The 22,624-nt window shown below is 54.9% G+C and overlaps 1 protein-coding gene and 1 non-coding gene across 2 annotated transcripts in view; both read left to right on the top strand.

Annotated features, from left to right (window-relative positions):
• LOC132450305 (kinesin-like protein KIF13B) overlaps positions 1 to 21,997 on the top strand; it is a 23,241-nt gene extending 1,244 nt beyond the window's left edge. Inside the window, 35 exon segments of the mRNA XM_060042385.1 lie at positions 302 to 335; positions 338 to 387; positions 600 to 734; positions 1,037 to 1,149; positions 1,591 to 1,702; positions 2,527 to 2,739; positions 3,169 to 3,279; positions 3,394 to 3,528; positions 3,755 to 3,885; positions 4,153 to 4,239; positions 4,478 to 4,665; positions 5,377 to 5,584; positions 6,131 to 6,293; positions 6,763 to 6,909; positions 7,175 to 7,324; positions 7,833 to 7,934; positions 8,511 to 8,681; positions 8,924 to 9,081; positions 9,362 to 9,494; positions 9,753 to 9,899; positions 10,340 to 10,369; positions 10,569 to 10,668; positions 11,434 to 11,560; positions 11,761 to 11,816; positions 12,257 to 12,375; positions 13,295 to 13,471; positions 14,808 to 14,900; positions 14,993 to 15,145; positions 15,618 to 15,692; positions 15,816 to 15,872; positions 16,675 to 16,789; positions 17,491 to 17,561; positions 17,862 to 17,924; positions 18,427 to 20,317; positions 21,637 to 21,997. Of these exon segments, the coding sequence (XP_059898368.1) occupies positions 302 to 335; positions 338 to 387; positions 600 to 734; positions 1,037 to 1,149; positions 1,591 to 1,702; positions 2,527 to 2,739; positions 3,169 to 3,279; positions 3,394 to 3,528; positions 3,755 to 3,885; positions 4,153 to 4,239; positions 4,478 to 4,665; positions 5,377 to 5,584; positions 6,131 to 6,293; positions 6,763 to 6,909; positions 7,175 to 7,324; positions 7,833 to 7,934; positions 8,511 to 8,681; positions 8,924 to 9,081; positions 9,362 to 9,494; positions 9,753 to 9,899; positions 10,340 to 10,369; positions 10,569 to 10,668; positions 11,434 to 11,560; positions 11,761 to 11,816; positions 12,257 to 12,375; positions 13,295 to 13,471; positions 14,808 to 14,900; positions 14,993 to 15,145; positions 15,618 to 15,692; positions 15,816 to 15,872; positions 16,675 to 16,789; positions 17,491 to 17,561; positions 17,862 to 17,924; positions 18,427 to 20,317; positions 21,637 to 21,869 (6,048 nt within the window). The 3' untranslated portion in view covers positions 21,870 to 21,997.
• Positions 13,834 to 13,952, top strand: LOC132450469 (5S ribosomal RNA). Its single transcript, XR_009523853.1, has one exon. It is a non-coding gene; the product is annotated as a 5S ribosomal RNA (ribosomal RNA).
• Positions 21,998 to 22,624: the final 627 nt, after the last annotated feature.

Below are 22,624 nucleotides of genomic sequence, written 5' to 3'. Positions count from 1 at the left end.
AATAGTCTTAAATGTTGTGCATTACTCTCACTAGGTCGTGGAGTCTGTGGCATAACTGCCAAATGACAATTTGAAAGTGTATTTCAATAACCATCTGGAGCATAAGTATAATGAGTACAAATCTGTCTCTCTCTGTCTCTCTGTCTCTCTGTCTCTCTGTCTCTCTCTCTCTCTGTCTCTCTCTCTCTCTCTCTCTCTCTCTCTCTCTCTCTCTCTCTCTCTCTCTCTCTCTCTCTCTCTCTCTCTCTCTCTTCTCTCTCTCCTCTCTCTCTCTTCCCCCCCCCCTCCCTCCCCCCCCCAGGAGTCGTCAGGCCTCAGGGTGAGGGAGCACAGTGTGATGGGCCCTATGTGGACGGGCTCTCACGCCTCGCTGTAGCCTGCTATAAGGTGAGCCCCCCCCCTCCTCCTCCCTCCCTCCCTCCCCCCCTCCCCCCCTCCTCCCCTCTCTCCCTCCCCCCTGGCTGTAGCCTGCTATAAGGTGAGTCCCCCCTCCTCCCTCCCTCCCCCTCCCTCCCCCCTCAGCTCAGGCCTCGTAGTTTAGGACCGCGGGGGGGCAGGTGCGGGCAGTGGGTGACCGCTGTGATGTCACTTCCTGCCAGGACGTGGAGTCCCTGATGTCGGAGGGGAACAAGTCGCGCACGGTGGCAGCGACCAACATGAACGAGGAGAGCAGCCGCTCCCACGGAGTGTTCAACCTCATCCTCACACACACCCTGACGGACCGCACCACCGGGGTAACACACACACACACACACACACACACACACACACACACACACACACACACACACACACACACACACACACACACACACACACACACACACACACACACACACACACACACACACACACAAACTTCAGGGTAACATCAGGGTAACACACCCACAGACGCGTACAGAAAGGTGCAGTATAAATAATGTTAGCCACACTGTGTCCAGTGTCCCTCCGGCTGTGTGCTGTCTGAGGCCTGCAGCGTGCAGCCGGTCCAGTGTTGTCTGACCCTACAGTCTGCTTGGTGTTCATGTGTCTCCAGACTCAGGGAGAGAAGGTGAGCAAGCTCAGCCTGGTGGACCTCGCCGGCAGCGAGCGAGCCGCCAAGACCGGGGCGGCGGGCGAGAGGCTGAAGGAGGGGAGCAACATCAACAGGTAGGCCTCGGCCAATCCGCTGTAGGGGACCTCAGGTCAGCCTATCAGAGGTCTCGTTGATCTTAGTTCAGCCAATCAGATGCCTAGTTGATCCAAGGTCAGCCAATCCGAGGTCAAGTTGATCTTAGCTCAGCCAATCAGGTGTAGTTGATCTTAGCTCAGCCAATCAGAGGTCTAGTTCATCCAAGGTCAGCCAATCAGAGGTCTAGTTGATCTTAGCTCAGCCAATCAGAGGTCTAATTGATCCAAGGTCAGCCAATCAGAGGTCTAGTTGATGTTAGCTCAGCCAATCAGAGGTCTAGTTGATCTTAGCTCAGCCAATCAGGTGTAGTTGATCTTAGCTCAGCCAATCAGAGGTCTCGTTGATCCAAGGTCAGCCAATCAGAGGTCTAGTTGATATCAGGTCAGCCAATCAGAGCTCCCTGTGACCCCTGACCCCAGGTCCCTGAGCACGCTGGGTCTGGTGATCTCAGCGCTGGCCGAGCAGGGAGCCGGAAAGAACAAGAACAAGTTCGTCCCCTACAGAGACTCTGTCCTCACCTGGCTGCTCAAGGTACCGCCCCTTTACTGTCTCACCTTTACCTGTCTCACCTTTACCTGTCTCTCCTTTACCTGTCTCTCCTTTACCTGTCTCACCTTTACCTGTCCGTCTGTCCTCACCTGGCTGCTCAAGGTACCGCCCCTTTACTGTCTCACCTTTACCTGTCTCTCCTTTACCTGTATCTCCTTTACCTGTCTCTCCTTTACCTGTCTCACCTTTACCTGTCCGTCTGTCCTCACCTGGCTGCTCAAGGTACCGCCCCTTTACCTCTCTCCTTTACCTGTCTCCACTTTATTTGTCCTCACCTTTACCTGTCCTCTACGCAACCTGCCTCACCTTTACCTGTCTCACCTCCACCTGTCTTACCTTCACCTGTCCTCACCTGGTTGGTCAAGGTACCGCCCCTTTACCTGTCTCCCCTTTACCTGTCTGTCTGTCCTCACCTGGCTGCTCAAAGTACCATCCCTTTGCCTGTCTCTACTTAACCTGTCTCAACTCCACCTGTGTCACCTCCACCTGTCTCGCCTGTGTCACCTCCACCTGTCTAGCCTCCCCCGGTCTCAGATGCCTCACCTTTACCTGTCCTCGCCTGTCTCAACTCTGTGTGGTGGCTCTGAGTCCAGGCCGGGTCCTGGTCCGTGTGGTGGCTCTCTGAGTCCAGGCCGGGTCCTGGTCCGTGTGGTGGCTCTGAGTCCAGGCCGGGTCCTGGTCCGTGTGGTGGCTCTGAGTCCAGGCCGGGGTCCTGGTCCGTGTGGTGGCTCTCTGAGTCCAGGCCGGGTCCTGGTCCGTGTGAGCCGGTCTTTCCGCCCGGGTCTAACCCTGAGTCTGCTCCCCAGGACAGTCTGGGCGGCAACAGCCGCACGGCGATGGTTGCCACGGTGAGCCCGGCGGCGGACAACTACGAGGAGACGCTGTCCACGCTGCGCTACGCCGACCGCGCCAAGAGCATCGTGAACCACGCCGTGGTCAACGAGGACCCCAACGCCCGCATCATCAGGGAGCTCCGGGAGGAGGTGGAGAAGCTCCGCGACCAGCTGACCCAGGCCGAGGTCAGGACCCGGGGGGGGAGGGTCACGACCCGGGAGTTGAACCACGTGTTAGAGTGCCGAAGTTTTACAGTGTATTCATGGGTTCCAGTCCCTGATTTAAACGTGACGTCCTTGGTTCTAGTCCCTGATTTTAAACGGTGATCTCGTGGTATCTAGTCCCTGATTTAAACATTGATGTAATGAGTTTTAGTCCCTGATATAAATGTTATGTCATGGGTTCCAGTCCCCGATTTAAACGTTATGTCATGAATTTAAACGTGACGTCATGGGTTCCAGTCCCTGATTTAAACGTTATGTCATGAATTTAAACGTGACGTCATGGGTTCCAGTCCCTGATTTTAACGTGACGTCATGGGTTCCAGTCCCTGATTTTAACGTGACGTCATGGGTTCCAGTCCCTGATTTTTAACGTGATGTCATGGGTTCCAGTCCCTGAAGGCTCCGGAGCTGAAGGACCGTCTCGAGGAGTCTGAGAAGCTGATCCAGGAGATGACCGTCACCTGGGAGGACAAGCTGACCAAGACTGAGGCCGTCGCCCTGGTAACACACACACACACACACACACACACGCACACGCACCCCTTTATCATCTGTTATGTAGTGTGTGGCTGTGTGGCGCCCCCCGGTGGCTGAGCTCAGCGTCTGCGTCCTCAGGAGCGCCAGAGGCAGCTGGAGAGCCTGGGCATCTCGCTGCAGTCCTCCGGGATCCGCGTGGTGGAGGACCGCTGCTTCCTGGTCAACCTCAACGCTGACCCCGCCCTCAACGAGCTGCTGGTCTACTACCTCAAGGTACGCCCTCAGACCCCGCCCCCCAACTGGTCTCCTCCCTCAAGGTGCGCACGTAGACACGCCCGCGTTCATGAGGAAGCTGGGTTCTACTGTTGGGGTCTCCCTGGACTCAAAGATACGCCCCTGTCTGAGCATCTCTCTCTGTCCCCCGCCTCCCCCCTGTCCCGTCTCCCCCGTCTCCCCCGTCTCCCCCGTCTCCCCCGTCTCCCCCGTCTCCCCCGTCCAGGAGCACACCCGGGTGGGCTCGGCAGACTCCCAGGACATCCAGCTGTGTGGGATGGCCATCCAGGCGGCGCACTGTGTCATCGACATCACGGCCCAGAGCGGGGTGGTGCTGACCCCCCACCGCAACGCACGGTACCCCCCCCAGACTGAACCCCACCCCCCAGACCGACCCCCCCCCCCGAACCCCCACCACAACGCACAGTACACCCCCAAGACTGACCCCCCCCCCCCTCCAGACCGACATGACCTCTGACCTCTCACACCTGACCCCTGACCTCTGACCACTCACACCTGACCTCTCACACCTGACCTCTGACCTCTCACACCTGACCTCTGACCTCTCACACCTGACCTCTGACCTCTCACCCCTGACCTCTTCCTGTTTCCTTGCTCCGGCAGGACGTGTGTGAACGGAGCGGTCCTCTCCGCCCCCCTCCAGCTTCACCATGGCGACCGCATCCTCTGGGGCAACAACCACTTCTTCAGGTGGGGTTCAGGGGTCAACCTACGACATCGTACCCCGGGTTGAACCGGGGGTCCCGGACTCTGACTGGGAGCCACTGGGACCAGCAGATGTTACGGTCGGGTTCGGCCTTCCTGTCACCGTCTCCGTAACCAGGGTTACCGTAGTGGCAGGTCGGCGTGATGATGAGATGCTGTTCCCTCAGCTGGAGGACGTCCCTCACCTGGTCTCTCCCTCTGTGTCTGTCTGTCTGTCTCTCAGGATCAACCTGCCCCGGAACCTGTCCCAGGTGGGGGCTGAGGGGGAGGGGGAGGAAGAGGGCGTGGCCAACATGAAGGCGGGCCTGAGCTCTGATAGGCCGGAGGAGGCGAGCGACGGGGCGGGCGACATGAGCTTCGGATACGAGTTCGCCCAGACGGAGGTCCTGATGAACACCATGGGACAGGACGGTGAGCGAGAGAGAGAGAGAGAGAGAGACACATTTTAAAGACAGAGAGAGAGACAGTTAACATTTGAGAGAGAGAGACAGTTAATATATATGATAGAGAGACAGTTAACATATATGAGAGAGAGACGGTTAACATATATGAGAGAGGGACAGTTAACATATATGAGGGAGAGAGAGACAGTTAACGTATGAGGGAGAGAGACAGTTAACATATATGAGACAGTTAACATATCAGAGGGAGAGAGAGTCAGTTAATATATATGAGAGAGAGAGACAGTTAACATATATGAGAGAGAGACGGCTAACATATATGAGAGAGAGAGACAGTTAACATATATGAGAGAGAGAGACAGTTAACATATATGATAGAGAGAGACAGTTAACATATATGAGAGAGAGAGACGGTTAACATATATGAGAGAGAGACAGTTAACATATATGAGACAGAGACAGTTAACATATATGAGGGAGAGAGAGACAGTTAACGTATGAGGGAGAGAGACAGTTAACATATATGAGACAGTTAACATAACAGAGGGAGAGAGGGTCAGTTAATATATATGAGAGAGAGAGACAGTTAACATATATGAGAGAGAGACGGCTAACATATATGAGAGAGAGAGACAGTTAACATATATGAGACAGTTAACATATGAGAGAGAGAGAGGGGGGTTCTGATTGGCTGCGGTGACACCCCTGGCCCCGCCCCCAGACCCCATCCACGCGGCGCTGCAGACGCTGGGCCGTCAGTACGAGGAGGAGAAGAGGAGCGCCCTGGAGCGCCAGCGCCTCCTCTACGAGCAGGAGCTGGAGCACCTCCGCAAGCACCTCCCCCCGGAGAGGAGCGGCGCCCTGCTGGAGCCCGGCCCCGCCCCCTCCTGCACCCCGCTCGCCCGCATGCGGCGCTGGAGCGAGGACAGGTGAGGGGCGGGGCTTGGGGATCACCTCGGGACCAATCACGCTGCGGTGATGGAGAGCGCCTGGTTCACCAACGGGCTGCAGCTCTTGAAGCTAGGATCTGTCCGTCATTCACCTGGGGGGCCACGCCCACAGGAGATGGTACTGACGGTGTGTGTGTGTGTGTGTGTGTGTGTGTGTGTGTGTGTGTGTGTGTGTGTGTGTGTGTGTGTGTGTGTGTGTGTGTGTGTGTGTGTGTGTGTGTGTGTGTGTGTGTGTGTGTGTTTAACCCTGGCCGTGTGTGTGTGTGTGTGTGTGTGTTTAACCCTGGCCGTGTGTGTGTGTGTTTAACCCTGGCCGTGTGTGTGTGTGTGTGTGTTTAACCATGGCCGTGTGTGTGTGTGTGTATGTGTGTGTTTGCGTGAGTGTGTTTACCCCTGCACGTGTGTGCGTGCATGCGTGTGTGTGAGTGTGTGTTTGCGTGAGTGTGTTTACCCCTGTGTGTGTGTGTGTGTCTGCGTGTGTGTGTGTGTGTGTGTGCGTGTGCGTGTGTGTGCGTGTGTCTCCAGGGAGGCCATGATGAGTCGGGGGCTGCTGCGGCTGCGGGAGCAGATCGTGCGGACCCAGCTGCTGGTGCAGGAGGCCGGCTTCCTGTCCGAGGAGCTCGGCAAGAAGACCGAGTACCTGGTCACGCTGCAGATCCCCGCCGCCAACCTGGACGCCAACCGCAAGGTACCGGGGGTCAGGGGGTCAAGGGTCAGCCGCAAGGTACCAGGGGTCAGCCTCAAGGTACCACCCCCACAGGGGTCAGGGGTCAGCCTCAAGGAACTGCCCCCACAGGGGTCAGGGGTCAGCCTCAAGGAACCGCCCCCACAGGGGTCAGGGGTCAGCCTCATGGTACCACCCCCACAGGGGTCAGGGGTCAGCTGCCCCACGCTGTCAGGGTTCAGGTCTGCACCGTGATGTCATCGGTTGAACCCTAGCTGGCACCTGTGCAGCACGCGGAGGCAGAGGCTGTCGCCGTGGTTACGGTCCCCTCTCCTCTTAGAGCCCCACGTTGTCAGGGTAACAGCCGGCCCGTCTGTAACACCCGGGGGGGGGGGGGGGGGGGGGGGATAGAGATCCCAGAGTGGACCTAAGGCAGATATCAGCGCTCAATGTTTGAGAGTCCCTAACAACCCCCCTCCCCCCCCCCCCACAGAGAGACGTGGTGCTGTCGGAGCCGGCAGTGCAGGTGCGCAGGAAGGGGCGGGGCAAGCTGATCTGGTCCCTGGAGAAGATGGAGAACCGGCTGCTGGACATGAAGGACCTGTACCAGGAGTGGAAGGACTGCCAGGAGGACACCAGCGTGAGCACCGCCGCCTAGCAACCGCAGGGACACCCTGTGTGTGTGTGTGTGTGTGTGTGTGTGTGTGTGTGTGTGTGTGTGTGTGTGTGTGTGTGTGTGTGTGTGTGTGTGTGTGTGTGTGTGTGTGTGTGTGTGTGTGTGTGTGTGTGAGAGACGGTTCAGTGTTGTCACTTCCTGTTTGTGTGTGTATGTGACGGGTCTGTGTTGTCACTTCCTGTGTGTGAGTGTGACGGGTCAGTGACGTCACTTCCTGTGTGTGCCCCAGGTGACGCGGTCGTACTTCCGGCGGGCGGACCCGTTCTTCGACGAGCAGGAGAACCACAGCCTGGTGGGCGTGGCCAACGTGTTCCTGTCCTGCCTGTTCCACGACGTGCGGCTTCAGTATGCAGTACCCATCATCAACCAGAAGGGGGAGGTGTGTAAGGGGGGGCGGGGCTACGCAGTACCCATCATCAACCAGAAGGGGGAGGTGTGTAAGGGGGGCGGGGCTATGCAGTACTCATCATCAACCAGAAGGGGGAGGTGTGTGTGTGTGTGTGTGTGTGTGTGGGGGTGCAGTACTCATCATCAACCAGAAGGGGGAGGTGTGTGTGTGTGTGGGGGTGCAGTACCCATCATCAACCAGAAGGGGGAGGTGTGTGTGTGCGGAGGTCGCTATGCAGTACCCATCATCAACCACAAGGGGGAGGTGTGTGGGCTGGGTCCTGTGGCTGCCACAACAACGTCCTGGACCAATAGGAGCAGGGTTTCTACCTCGCAGACTTGATTGGTTCTGGGTCCTTAGTCCAGGGTCTAGAGAGACAGACTCATACCAACCAGATTCTGGTTCCAATGTACTTATTGTTTTAACTGTTTGTGTGTCTGCTTGTGTGTTCTGTACTGTGTGTGTGTGTGTGTGTGTGTGTGTGTGTGTGTGTGTGTAGGTGTCGGGCCGGTTACACGTGGAGGTGTGTCGTGGCTCTGAGGACCCCCCCGACCCGCCCCAGACGGACTCCGACCCCCCGGAGCGCACCCTCACCTGCGTGGTGAGAGGGTCTTGGTGGTGCATCAATAATGTGTTTTAATGACATTTTTATAATGGTAATAGTTTCATTATTTATCACGAAGAACGTGCAATAACAGTATCACACTTCCTCCAATGTAAGTACTTGGCTTCCTGTGAGACAGGAAGAGAGTAGGTCCTCCCGCTGACCTCTGACTAGGGCTGGAAGATTTGGCCTAAAAATTTAATCTTCGATTTTTTTCAAACCAAACCCGATTTTCGATTTTAATCTCTTTTTTTTTTTTCGATAAATGACAAATGTATATACTTTTTAAATTTGGATTTCATTTGAAGATTAACAATGATTAACAAAAGCAACATTTGGTTGCCACAGACTTTAGGCAAACTCTACACGCTCACCTTTTTTTCAGCGCATGCCGCCATGTTGACATTTTACTTTTTTTCATTTCATTTTTCATTTTCATTTAAATAAAAACGATTTATTGACCATTCAATTTGAATTAAGATAAAAAATCGATTAATCGCCCAGCTCTACCTCTGACCTCTCCCGCTGACCTCTGACCCCCCCCCCCCCCCGGTGACCTCTGCCCCCCCCCAGGTGAGGATCCTGCAGGCCACCGGGCTGCCCCGCCACCTGTCCAACTTCGTGTTCTGCCAGTACCGCTTCTGGGGCCAGGAGCAGCCCCTGTACATCACCCCCGAGCTGGAGCTGCAGGGGCCCCCCGGGGCCAAGGACCCCCACTGCACCGTGGTGTTCGACAGCACCGAGGTGGGTCAGGAGGGGTCAGGGGTTAGGGGTCAGGGTCAGGGTGGGGTGCGGAGTCGGGTGGGCTCTGTGGGTGTGTATAACTCCATCCTGATGTGTGTTACTCCTTCTTTTTTGTCTAACTCCGCCGTGTGTGTGTGTGTGTGTGTGTGTGTGTGTGTGTGTGTGTGTGTGTGTGTGTGTGTGTGTGTGTGTGTGTGTGTGTGTGTGTGTGTGTGTGTGTGTGTGTGTGTGTGTGTGTTCAGAGGCTGACGGTGAGCGTGACGGAGGAGCTGGTGGAGTTCCTGGCGGACGGGGCGGTGGCCATCGAGGTGTACGGCCACAAGCTGCTCCACCACCGCAGGAACCTGGCCCTCTGGGACCTGGAGGTCATCCAGGCCAAGACGCGCTCGCTCAGAGAGAGGTCCGGCTGCCCGTCTGTCTGTCTGCTCCTCTGTCTGTCTGCCCGTCTGTCTGTCTGTCTGTCTGTCTGTCTGTCCATCTGTCTGCCTGTCCATCTGTCTGCCTGTCAGTTTGCTCCTCTGTCTGTCTGTCTCTCCTCTACAGTCAAGTAAAGTAAGTGTGTGTGTGTGTGTGTGTGTGTGTGTGTGTGTGTGTGTGTGTGTGTGTGTGTGTGTGTGTGTGTGTGTGTGTGTGTGTGTGTGTGTGTGTGTGTGTGTGTGTGTGTGTGTGTGTCCGTCCAGGTGGATGGAGGTGACCCGTCGTCTCCAGCTGTGGGTCCAGGTGATGGAGCTCAGCGAGGTGGGGGTCTTCAGCCCGGTGGAGGTGCTCCCAGCCCGGGACGTGGCCACAGGGGGGGTCTACCAGCTGCAGCAGGTGGGGGCAAGGCCTCGGGGGGGGGGGGGGGGGGGGGGCTGTATGTGTAGATAATGTGTTGGTGTCTATTCGTATAATGTGTGTGTGCGTGTGTATTTAGGTTCAGTCTCGCCGTGTGTGTGTTTATATAATGTGTGTATTTAATGTGTGTGTGTTTATGCTCAGTTGAGCCTTGTATGTCTATAATGTGTATCTATAATCTGTGTGTGTGTGTGTGTGTGTGTGTGTGTGTGTGTGTGTGTGTGTGTGTGTGTTTAGGGTCAGTCCCGCCGGGTGTGTGTGGAGGTGCGGGGGGTCCCCGAGTCCGGGACCATGCCCCTCATCGCCGCCTCCATCCACTCCATCGCCATCGGAGACGTCCAGGTCCGCAAGACACGCCCCCCAAGAGGCAACCAATCACAATGGGTGAGGACACCAAACACCCAAGTTTCAATAGGTCCCATTTGATAGGCTGTGATCTAATTGGCTGTGGTTTAATTGGCTGTGGTTTAATTGGCTGTGGTTTGATTTGCTGTGGTTTGATTTGCTGTGGTTTGATTGGCTGTGGTTTGATTGGCTGTGGTTTAATAGGCTGTGGTTTAATTGGCTGTGATCTGATCGGCTGCGATCTGATTGGCTGTGGTTTGATTGGCTGTGGTTGGATTGGCTGTGATCTGATTGGCTGTGGTTTGATTGCCTGTGGTTTGATTGCCTGTGGTTTCATCAGCTGTGGTTTGATTGGCTGTGATCTGATCGTCTGTGGTTTGATTGCCTGTGGTTTTATCGGCTGTGGTTTGATTGGCTGTGATCTGATCGTCTGTGGTTTGATTGCCTGTGGTTTCATCAGCTGTGGTTGTGTGTTGCAGGATGAAGAGGAGGAGATGGACAGCTACCAGGTGAGAAGATGAGATGATTATGTCTACCTACTGACAACAGTTGCTATGGTAACCTAATAGAGAGATTACACGTGTGTGTGTGTGTGTGTGTGTGTGTGTGTGTGTGTGTGTGTGTGTGTGTGTGTGTGTGTGTGTGTGTGTGTGTGTGTGTGTGTGTGTGTGTGTGTGTGTGTGTGTGTGTGTGTGTGTGTGTGAGCAGGAGATAGATCTGGAGAGGATGCGGGAGCAGTGGTTGGCGACGGTTACGAAGCGACAGGAGTATCTGGACCAGCACCTCCAGAAGGTGGTCTCCAAACCAGGTGATTATGGGATGTCACCGTGTCACCACGCTGCGTTCTGATGTAGGAAATGTTCATATGTTTGGGGAAACAACCTAAACTCTGCAAACCAATGAGGCGCACAATAACGACTTATGATGGGAATTGTATCTTTGTTTTTCATGTTGTTTCAACGCGTGTGTGTGCGTGTGTCTGTGTGCGCTCTCTGTGTTTGTGTGTTTCTGTGCGCTGTGTGTGTGTGTTTGTGTGTCTGTGTGTGTGCGCGTGCGCTCTGTGTGTTTGTGTGTGTATCTGTTTGCTCTGTGTGTGTGCGCTGTGTGTGTGTGTGCGCTCTGTGTGTGTGCGCGCTCTGTGTGTGTGCGTGTGTGTTTGTGTGTGTGTGTGTGCGCTCTGTGTGTGTGTGTGTGTGTGCGCTCTCTGTGTGTGTGTGTGTGTGTGTGTGTGTGTCTGTCTGTGTGTGTATGCGCTCTGTGTGTGTGTGTGTGTGTGTGCGCTCTGTGTGTGTGTCTGTCTGTGTGTGTGTGCGCTCTGTGTGTGTGTGTGTGACTGTGTGTGTGTGTGTGTGTGACTGTGTGTGTGTGTGTGTGCTCTCTGTGTGTGTGTGTGTGTGCGCTCTGTGTGTGTGTCTGTCTGTGTGTGTGTGCGCTCTGTGTGTGTGTGTGTATGTGCGCTCTGTGTGTGTGTGTGTGTGTGTGTGTGTGTGTGTGTGTGTGTGTGTGTGTGTGTGTGTGTGTGTGTGTGTGTGTGTGTGTGTGTGTGTGTGTGTGTGTGTGTGTGTGTGTGTAGATAAGTGTGAGGAGGACGTGGAGCGTGAGGCCCAGCTCCTGGAGGGCCGCCTCACGCTGACGGAGGAGAGGAACGCCGTGCTGGTCCCCGCCGAGGGCAGCGGCATCCCGGGGGCGCCCGCCCAGAGGTGACCCCTGACCTCTGACCCCTGACACAGTCTCCCTGACCTCTTACCCCTGACCTTTGACCTCTAACCCCTGATCTCTAACAGAGTCTCCCTGACCCCTGACCTCTAACCGAGTCACCTTGACCCCTGACCTCTAACCCCTGACCTCTAACAGTCACCCTGACTCCTGACCCCTGACCCCTGACCCTCTTGTGTTCCAGGGTTCCGGTCCCGGGGATGGAGACCCACGTCCCGGTCCTCTTCCTGGACCTCAGTGGTACGCCCCCCACCGTCCCTCTGTCTGTCTGTGTCTCTAGCTGTCTGTCTCTCTAGCTCTCTGTCTGTCTGTCTGTCTCTATAGCTGTCTGTCTGTCCTCCTGTTGTCTGCCATCTGTCTGTCTGTCTCTATGGCTGTCTGTCCTCCTGTTGTCTGCCATCTGTCTTTCCTTCTTAGCTGTCTGTCTGTCTCTGTCCCCTGTCTGTCTCTCTAGCTGTCTGTCTGTCCCCTGTCTGTCTCTCTAGCTGTCTGTCTGTCTGTCTCTGTAGCTGTCTGTCTGTCTCTCTGTCTGTCTGTCTGTCTCTCTAGCTATCTGTCTGTCTCTCTAGCTGTCTGTCTCTGTAGCTGTCTGTCTGTCATCTGTCTGTCTGTCTAGCTGTCTGTCTCTCTAGCTGTCTGTCTCTCTAGCTGTCTGTCCTAATGTCCTGTCTCCCCCCCAGCGGATGACTTCCAGGACAGCCTGTCCCCCAGCCTGGCGGGGGGGCAGGACGCGCTGCTCTCCGGGGAGGACGAGGACGCCTTCTTCGACCTCCACATCGTCAGGCACCATGACGACCAGGTCAGCTGGCCCCGCCCACCTGGGAGGGAGGGGCGGTCAGCTGGCCCCGCCCACCTGGGGAGAGAGGGGCGGTCAGCTGGCCCCGCCCACCTGGGGAGGGAGGGGCGGTCAGCTGGCCCCGCCCACCTGGGGAGGGAGGGGCGCCCAGCTGGGCCCGCCCACCTGGGGAGGGAGGGGCGCCCAGCTGGGCCCGCCCACCTGGGGAGGGAGGGGCGGTCAGCTGGCCCCGCCCACCTGGGGAGGGAGGGGCTGTCAGCTGGCCCCGCCCACCTGGGGAGGGAGGGGCTGTCAGCTGGCCTCGCCCACCTGGGGAGGGAGGGGCTGTCAGCTGGCCCCGCCCACCTGGGGAGGGAGGGGCGGTCAGCTGGCCCCGCCCACCTGGGGAGGGAGGGGCGGTCAGCTGGAGGGGGGGAGGGAGGGGTGGCCAGCTGACCCCGCCCACCTGGGGAGGGAGGGGTCAGCTGGGGAGGGAGGGGCTTAGTCAGATCACGTTACATAGTCTACTGATTAGTTAAATAGTTTGTTAGTTAGTCGATAAGTTAGATAGTGGGTTGGTTAGCTGGAAAGATAGTGGATTAGTAAGATAGTTGGTTGTTTAGTTGGTTAGATAGTGGGTTGGTTAGTTGGTTAGTTAGTGGGTTGGTTATATAGTCGATAGGTTAGATAGTGGGTTGGTTAGATAGTGTGTGGGTTGGTTAGTTGGTTAAATAGTCGATAGGTTAGATAGTGGGTTGGTTAGTTGGTTAGATAGTCGATAGGTTAGATAGTGGGTTGTTTAGATAGGCGATAGGTTAGATAGTGGGTTGGTTAGATAGTCGATAGGTTAGATAGTGGGTTGGTTAGATAGTGGGTTGGTTAGTTATAAGTCAGTGTCTATCTGAGGACATCCCATAACGCTCCTCCCCCGCCGGTCTCCTAGGCGACGGCGGAGGCTTCCTGGGACTCGACGGTCCACGACTGCGCGGCGCTGAGCCGGGCGGGGCCCGCGGACCAGAGGGTGTACCTCACGCTGAGGGCGGTGGTGCAGCTCAGCCACCCGGCCCGCATGCAGCTGGTGCTGCGCAAACGGCTCTGTGTGGCCGTCAACGGCCGGCAGGTGGGTCCGCTCGCTCTACAGGTCCTGAGTGTTGTATGGGTTCTGTATGTTCTATACGTTCTATACGTTCTGTACGTTCTGTATGTTCAGTATGCTCTGTATGTTCTATACGTTCTATAGGTTCTGTATGCTCTGTATGTTCTATACGTTCTATAGGTTCTGTATGCTCTGTATGTTCTATACGTTCTATAGGTTCTGTATGCTCTGTATGTTCTATACGTTCTATAGGTTCTGTATGCTCTGTATGTTCTATACCTTCTGTACTTTCTATACGTTCTGTACTTCCTATACGTTCTGTATGCTTTGCATGTTCTATACGTTCTATACGATCTCTTATGTACATTCTATACGGTCTATGGTCTCAAGGCAGCCATACCACCCTGAACACGCCCGATCTCGTCTGATCTCGGAAGCTAAGCAGGGTCGGGCCTGGTTAGTACCGGGATGGGAGACCGCCTGGGAATACCAGGTGCTGTAAGTGGTGTCGGGTGGTGGCCTATAGGTGGCACTCTTCCCTCTGGCCCCCTTACTCATCAATCCCGATGCCCCAGTGCAGTGACGGGGACACTGTGCTGTGGAAGGTGCCGTCCTTCGAAGGAGACGTAAAACCGAGGTTCTGACTCACTTTGGTCATAAAAGATCCCATGGCACTGATCGTAAAGAGTAGGGGTTTCCCCGGTGTCCTGTTCCAACCAGGCTCATTCAATCCGGCCCCCTAATCATCCTCCTGTATAATTGGCTGACTCATTAATTCCCTCACTCTCCACCTCATGCTGGTGTGTGGTGAGCGTTCTGGCGGCGATTGGCTGCCGTGCTTCACCCGTGTTGGTGCTACACACTGGTGGTGGTTAGTGAGGTTCCCCGTTCACTGTAAAACAGCGTCTTTGAGTGTCTAGAAAAGCGCTATATAAATTCAATCCATTATTATTATTATTATTATTATTATGCGTTCTTTACATTCTATATGTTATGTATGTTCTATGCGTTCTATACGTATTGTTCATTCTATGCGCTCTATACATTCTATATGATATCTGTTATTGACATTCTATACGTTCTATTGGCTTTAAACTAACTTTAAAAAAAAAAGTTAGTTAGAACACATTATGTTCGTATCGAACATAATGTTCGATACGTTCTATTCGTTTTTTACGTTCTATACCCTCTACATTCTACATCATATATATGTTATTTACGTTCTATATGTTTTATACGTTCTATGCGCTCTACATGTGCTATACGTTCCTCACGTTCTCTACGCTCCTCACGTTCTCTACGTTCCTCACGTTCTCTACGTTCCTCATGTTCTCTACGTTCTCTCCGTGATGTTCTCCAGGGTTTCGCCAAGAGCCTGCTGCGGAGGGTGTCCCAGCGCAGCTCCATCCCGGGCTGCGGCGTGACCTTTGAGGTTGTGTCCAACATCCCCGGGGTCAGTCCTCCTTCGCCATGGTTACCTCCGACCTCCGACCTCTCCGTGTCCGGTGATCCTAAGTGGGGGTGTGTTGTGCTCTCCCTGCGCAGGAGATCCAGGGGCCGGAGGACCGGGAGATGCTAGCCCGGCTAGCTGCTAGCATGGACGACAGCCAATCAGAGGCCAGTGAGGCGGCCATTGAGAAGTACCTGCGCAGCGTCCTGGCGGTCGAGAACATCCTCGCCTTGGACCGCCTTCGACAGGTACACACACCTGCACACGCACACACACACACACACACACAGACACACACAGACACACCTGTGTACACATACGCACACACCCACCAGTACATACACACACGCCTGTACACACACACACACACACACCTGTACACACACAGAAACACCTGTTCACACACACAAGTACACAAAGACCTGTACACACACACAGACCTGTACACACAAACTCATATTCACCTGTAGATACACACACACACACACACACACACACACACACACACACACACACACACACACACACACACACACACACCCCTGTACAAATGCACACCTGTACACACAGTCAGAATACTCTTTCTACAAGTGTGTGTGTGTGTGTGTGTGTGTGTGTGTGTGTGTGTGTGTGTGTGTGTGTGTGTGTGTGTGTGTGTGTGTGTGTGTGTGTGTGTGTGTGTGTGTGTGTGTGTGTGTGTGTGTGTGTGTGTGTGTGTAGGAGGTAGCTGTAAAGGAGCAGTTAGCCGTTAAAGGGTCTCCCAGACGCTATCTCAGCTCCCCCATCGTCAACCAGGTGAGTTAATTACACTAACCCACCTCCATACCATTAACCAACTAACTCAGGAAAATACTAACTAATGTCTAGCTAATGTCTATCTACTAATGCTAACCAATGCTAACTAACTACCCTGGCCAGCTGTCTGCTAGCTGTCTGGATCTCTATGGCTCCACTAACCGCCTCAACAACATCAAGGTGAGATCACCTCCACCTGCAGCCGGGTTCTGTTCTAGGGCTCCGACCCTCGTTACACTCTAAAGGTGGAGAGACACAGTCTGTTAGAGGGACAGGTGTAACGCTGAAGGTGAAACGCAGCTACAGGTGTAACGCTGAAGGTGTAACGCAGCTACAGGTGTAACGCAGCTACAGGTGTAACGTAGCTACAGGTGTAACATAGCTACAGGTGTAATGCTACAGGTGTACGTAGCTACAGGTGTAACGCAGCTACTGGTGTAACGCTACAGGTGTAACGCAGCTACAGGTGTAACGCAGCTACAGGTGTAACGTAGCTACAGGTGTAACGTAGCTACAGGTGTAACGCTACAGGTGTAACGTAGCTACAGGTGTAACGTAGCTCCAGGTGTAACTCTACCACAGATGTTACGTAGCTACAGTCAGTTGTAGCGTAGCTCCAGGTGTAGCTCTACCACAGCTGTAGCGTATCTTCAGCTGTAGCATATCTCCAGGTGTAGCATAGCTTCAGGTGTAGCTCTACCACAGGTGTAACGTAGCTACAGTTGTAGCGTAGCTTCAGGTGTACCTCTGCCACAGGTGTAGCGTAGCTCCAGGAGTAGCGTAGCTCCAGGTGTAGCAAAGCTCCAGTTGTAGCTCTACCACAGGTGTAGCAGAGCTCCAGGTGTAGCTCTACCACAGGTGTAGCGGAGCTCCAGGTGTAGCGTAGCTCCAGGTGTAGCTCTGCCACAGGTATAGCGGAGCTCCAGGTGTAGCTCTACCACAGGTGTAGCCCCAGAGTGTTGTAACGGGTGGTGTTCCTCAGGGTTGGGAGAGCCACCAGGACCTCTTCTCTGCGTCTCCAAGCTCACGACGGACTCTACCGAGCTCCGCCTCCCAGACCCTGCACCCAAACCCCACCCTCCTCCACCAAAATACAGGTCAGTACCCCCCAAACCCCACCCTCCTCCACCCAAATACAGGTCAGTACCCCTCAAACCTCTCACTCCATTTCCTCCTCCTCTCTCCTCTCTGCTCTCTAACTCCTCCTCTCTAACTCCTCCTCCTCTCTCTAACTCCTCCTCTCTCCTCCTCCTCTCTAACTCCTCCTCTCTCCTCCTCCTCTCTAACTCCTCCTCTCTCCTCCTCCTCTCTAACTCCTCCTCTCTGCTCCTCCTCTCTCCTCCTCCTCTCTCCTCCTCTCTCCTCCTCCTCTCTCCTCCTCCTCTCTAACTCCTCCTCTCTCCTCTCTGCTCCTCCTCCTCTCTCCTCCTCCTCTCTAACTCCTCCTCTCTAACTCCTCCTCTTTACTCCTCCTCTCTGCTCCTCCTCTCTAACTCCTCCTCTCTAACTCCTCCCTAACTCCTCCTCTCTAACTCCTCCTCTCTCCTCCTCCTCTCTAACTCCTCCTCTCTCCTCCTCCTCTCTAACTCCTCCTCTCTGCTCCTCCTCTCTCCTCCTCCTCTCTCCTCCTCCTCTCTAACTCCTCCTCTCTCCTCTCTGCTCCTCCTCCTCTCTCCTCCTCCTCTCTAACTCCTCCTCTCTAACTCCTCCTCTTTACTCCTCCTCTCTAACTCCTCCTCCCTAACTCCTCCTCTCTAACTCCTCCTCTCTACTCCTCCTCTCTCCTCCTCTCCTCCAGGCAAGGCGGTTCCCAAGCTGCTCAACTTCCTGGTACCTGATGATAGAGAGGAGATGCCAGCCAATCAGCAGGTAGTAAACCCTTCAAGCCCCGCCCACCAGAGTCCATATCCTGTCCGAGTTCATATCCTGCTTTGTTTTAAGGGACACAATTATAATCCTGATGATAATGTAGTTAATTATGGATAATATCAATAGTCATTCATAACGATAGAGTGCTTTAGAAGAGAAATTAATAATAGAGATGGGACATTTCCGCCATTAGAAAGATCATACTATCCATAGTATGATCATGTATCAACTATCCCAGCAGCATACAGTCTCTCTGTGAGGCGGCAGAAGGTAACCTGGTGTTGTGTGATGTTCTCCCAGGCGGTTCCCACCATCATGGTCCAGTCCGCCAGTGTGGACGAGTCCCTCGGCCAGACCCCCGCAGTAAGTGCCCTCACTGCGAGCTAGCTAGCAGCTAGCGCCATGCTACCACCACAGGGACTGCAGAGTCGCTCCCCAGCCTCCCCAAAAGACTCACGGGTTCCCCTGGAACTGCATAGCCTCCCCCACCCCCCCCCCCCCAGCCCACCCCTCTTACACACTTATTGTATGTTTTACGTCCTTGCACTTAAAAATAGTACTTCATTGTGCATTGTGTGAAGCGCCTTACCCTAGCGGTCTTGGTTGTCTACGGGGAATGGGTTAACCTAGTGATTGTTCGGTCTTGGCACTTGGTTCTCTGAACAACCTTCCATTACCGACAGCGATATATTGTTGTTTCTCCTTCTTCTGACCAATGTACTTATTGTCAGACGACTTTTGGGAAAAGCGTCTGCTGAATGAATGTGAGTGTAGCCGGGAGGTCGCTGTGATTCATGAGCTAACGTCGTGGCGATGTTCCCCCCCCCCCGGGTCGACCCTAACGCTGGCGTTGTCATGGAAACAGGTTCCCGCCCCGCACACCCTCCCACCGGAGGACCAACCGGAGGCTGCCTCCGTGTCCAGGCCCCTCCCGCCCCCCGTCGTCCCGGAGACGAAGGACTCCGCCCACAGCCCCCTCAGCCAATCCTCCAGCGGCTACGCATCCACCAGCATCTCCACGGCGACGCTGTCGGACGTCTACACGCTGAGCTGGGACCTCCCCCCGTTGCTAGGCAACGAGGCCGAGCACCCGGAGGCCCCGCCCACCTCCTCCTCCCCCTCCAAAGCCTTCCTTCAGTCCCTCCGACCGCCCGACCAATCGGAGCCCGGCTCAGACGAACAGGAAGTGAGTGAGGTGACGGAGCCATTCGGTGGAGATCAGGTGACATCATCTGGTCTGGAACCGCAGGTTCTGACAGAACCACCAGAGCAGGGGGTCACCCAATCAGGACCCTTAGACCAGGAGGACAACCAATCAGGATCCTCAGAGCAGGAGGACAACCAATCAGAACCCTCAGACCAGGAGGACAACCAATCAGAACCCTCAGACCAGGAGGACAACCAATCAGGACCCTCAGACCAGGAGGACAACCAATCAGGATCCTCAGACCAGGAGGACAACCAATCAGGATCCTCAGACCAGGAGGTCAACCAATCACAACCCTCAAAGCAGGGGGTCAACCAATCAGGATCCTCAGAGCAGGGGGACAACCAATCAGGATCCTCAGACCAGGAGGACAACCAATCAGAAGCCCCGGTCATTGAGAACAACCAATCAGAAGCCCCGGTCCTGGAGAACACCCAATCAGAAGCCCCGGTCCTGGAGAACACCCAATCAGAAGCCCCGGTCCTGGAGAACACCCAATCAGAAGCCCCGGTCCTTGAGAACAACCAATCAGAAGCGTCCTCAGCAGAACGATTGATGCAGGCAGAATCTGCCTCCTTCTCCACCTCCTCCTCTTCACCTCCTCCTGTAGACCTGGACCCAGTACCAGCTCTGGACCAGGTGGACCCAGAACCAGCTCTGGACCAGGTGGACCCAGACCCAGCTCTGGACCAGGTGGACCCAGAACCAGCTCCGCCCCTGGTGGACCTGGGGGAGGGGCTTCAGGAACCTCAGGACCCAACAATGACCCGGACCCCATCGGAACCAGACGAGCAGGAACCAGCAGAACCAGTAGAGAGTTACTCTGGTCCCATCCCCGTCCTGACCTTTACCCCGGCGCTGGACCAGGACCAGGACCAGGACCCTGTAGACCCTGAAGAACCAGCCCCGCCCTCCCAGACCAAGGACCCCTCCCCCCCAGACCCGGCCTGCTCCCCAGCTCCAGCCCAGGCCTCTGTCCCTGGTCCTCAGACCCAGACCTCTGGTCCTAGTCCCAACACCCAGACCCCTGGTCCTGGTCCTGGTCCCCAGACCCCGGCTCCTGGTCCCCCCCAGACCCCTGCCCCTGGTCCCAAGACCCAGACCCCTGCCCCTGGTCCCAAGACCCAGACCCAGATCCCTGCCCCTGGTCCCCAGACCCCTGGTCCTGGTCCTGGTCCTGGTCCTGGTCTCCTCGTGGCCCAGGCGGGGGCCCCTGTCCCGGGGCCCGTCGGGGCCACCAGCCCCTTTAAGATCCAGAAGGTCCAGAAGCTGAAGTCCTCCGACCTCAAGTCCTTCCAGCCGGTCCTCAAGGAGGAGGAGCTCAGCCCGGGGGCGGGGCTTACCCTCCCCGAGCCAATGGATAGGCTGGAAATAATCTCAGACTCTGAGGACGCAGGCGGGACCAGAAGCGCCACGCCGGTCCCTGATTGGCTGAAGGAAGGGGAGTATGTGGCGGTGGGGACCAATAAGACGGGGACGGTCCGCTACGTGGGCCAGACGGACTTCGCCGACGGGGTCTGGATCGGGGTGGAGCTGGAGGTCCCCGCAGGTACCCCCGAAGTTCTACTGCTCCACGCGGCCTGCAACATCTAGTGAAAGACCGCTCTACTGTAGAACGTCTCTACTGTAGAACCACTCTACTGTAGAACCACTCTACTGTAGAGCGTCTACTGTAGAACCACTCTACTGTAGAACCACTCTACTGTAGAGCGTCTACTGCAGAACCACTCTGCTGTAGAACATCTCTACTGTAGAGCGTCTACTGTAGAACCACTCTACTGTAGAACCACTCTACTGTAGAGCGTCTACTGTAGAACGTCTGCTGTAGAACGTGTACTCTAGAACCACTCTACTGTTAGAGCGTCTACTGCAGAACCACTCTACTGTAGAACCACTCTACTGTAGAGCGTCTACTGTAGAACCACTCTACTGTAGAACAACTCCACTGTAGAGCGTCTACTGTAGAGCCACTCTACTGTAGAGCGTCTACTATAGAACCACTCTACTGTAGAACGTCTACTGTAGAACCACTCTACTGTAGAGCGTCTACTGCAGAACATCTCTACTGTAGAACCACTCTACTGTAGAGCGTCTACTGTAGAGCGTCTACTGTAGAACCACTCTACTGTAGAACGTCTACTGTGTAGAGCGTCTACTGTAGAACCACTCTACTGTAGAGCGTCTACTGCAGAGCGTCTACTGTAGAACCACTCTACTGTAGAGCGTCTACTGTAGAACCACTTTACTGTAGAACCACTTTACTGTAGAACCACTCTACTGTAGAGCGTCTACTGCAGAACATCTCTACTGTAGAGCGTCTACTATAGAACCGCTCTACTGTAGAACGTCTACTGCAGAACAGCTCTACTGTAAGACGTCTACTGTAGAACGTCTACTGTAGAACCACTCTACTGTAGAGCGTCTACTGTAGAGCGTCTACTGTAGAACCACTCTACTGTAGAACGTCTACTGTAGAACGTGTACTGCAGAACGTCTACTGTAGAACGTGTACTGTAGAACGTGTACTGTAGAATGTGTACTGTAGAACGTCTAGTGAAGAACGTGTACTCTACTGTAGAACAGCTCTACCTTTCCGATAAATACTATTGTATTATTAATACTAGTACGTATTATAAGTACTACTGTATACATTATAAATACTACACTACAGATTATAAGTACTACATTATAAGTACTACTGTATACATTATAAATAATACACTATACATTATAAGTACTACAGTATACATTATACATTATAAATAGTACAGTAAACATTATAAGTACTACACATTATAAGTACTACAGTATACATTATAAGTACTACAGTATACATTATAAGTTCTGTGTATTTTACGCTCTCTGCAGGGAAGAACGACGGCTCCGTTGCCGGGCGGCGCTACTTCCTCTGTAACCACGGTTACGGCATGCTGGTGCGGCCCGACCGGGTCACCCGGGTCAAACGGCGCCGCCCACAGCGCCGCGGCGCCAACCTATCGGGATCCAGCCCCAACCTGGCTGCTCTCACCGCATTGGCTAAAGGAGAAGGGGGCGGGGCCAGCCGCAGCAAAGGGGAAAACCGCAAGTCGTGGAACAACTGATCATGTGATCTCCTCCTCCTGCTGCTGGAGAGGAGGAGGAGGAGGAGGAGGAGGAGCGGACCTGCTCTTCTGTTCTCCTCTTCTCATCTCTCTGCTCCGCTTTATCTCCTCTCTACCTGACTCCTCCTCTCTCTGACTCCTGCTCTCTTCTCTCCTCCTCTCTCCCTGACTCCTCTCTCCTCCTCTCTCCCCTCTCCTCCTCTCTCCTCCTCTCTCCGACTCCTCCTCTCTCCTCCTCCTCCTCTCTCCCTGACTCCTCCTCTCTCCTCCTCCTCCTCTCTCCTCTCCTCCTCTCTCCTCCTCTCTCCCTGACTCCTCCTCTCTCCTCTCTCCTCCTCTCTCCCTGACTCCTCCTCTCTCCTCCTCTCTCCTCTCTCCTCCTCTCTCCCTGCTCCTCCTCCTCCTCCTCTCTCCTCCTCTCTCCCTGACTCCTCCTCTCTCCTCCTCCTCCTCTCTCCCTGACTCCTCCTCTCTCCCTGCTCGTCCTCCTCCTCCTCGCTCCTCTCTCCCCTCTCCTCTCTCCTCCTCTCTCCCTGCTCCTCCTCTCTCCTCCTCTCTCCCTGCTCATCCTCCTCCTCTCTCCTCCTTCTCCTCCTCTCTCCCTGCTCCTCCTCCTCTGATGGTCTCCTTAACCAGAGAATGAGAGACTAATTAAAAACTACAAACTTGGTCTCCGTACGAGGAGTAGGAGGTGCGGAGAGTCCCTCTGAGACCAGCACATGACCTGGTCCAGACCAGTCTAGACCAGACTGTTT

Source organism: Gadus macrocephalus, chromosome 21 (genome assembly GCF_031168955.1).
Source record: "Gadus macrocephalus chromosome 21, ASM3116895v1".
In the NCBI taxonomy this organism is placed as follows: domain Eukaryota; kingdom Metazoa; phylum Chordata; class Actinopteri; order Gadiformes; family Gadidae; genus Gadus; species Gadus macrocephalus.
Note: the sequence above shows the minus strand (reverse complement) of the source record. Positions and strands in the feature narration are given on the sequence as shown.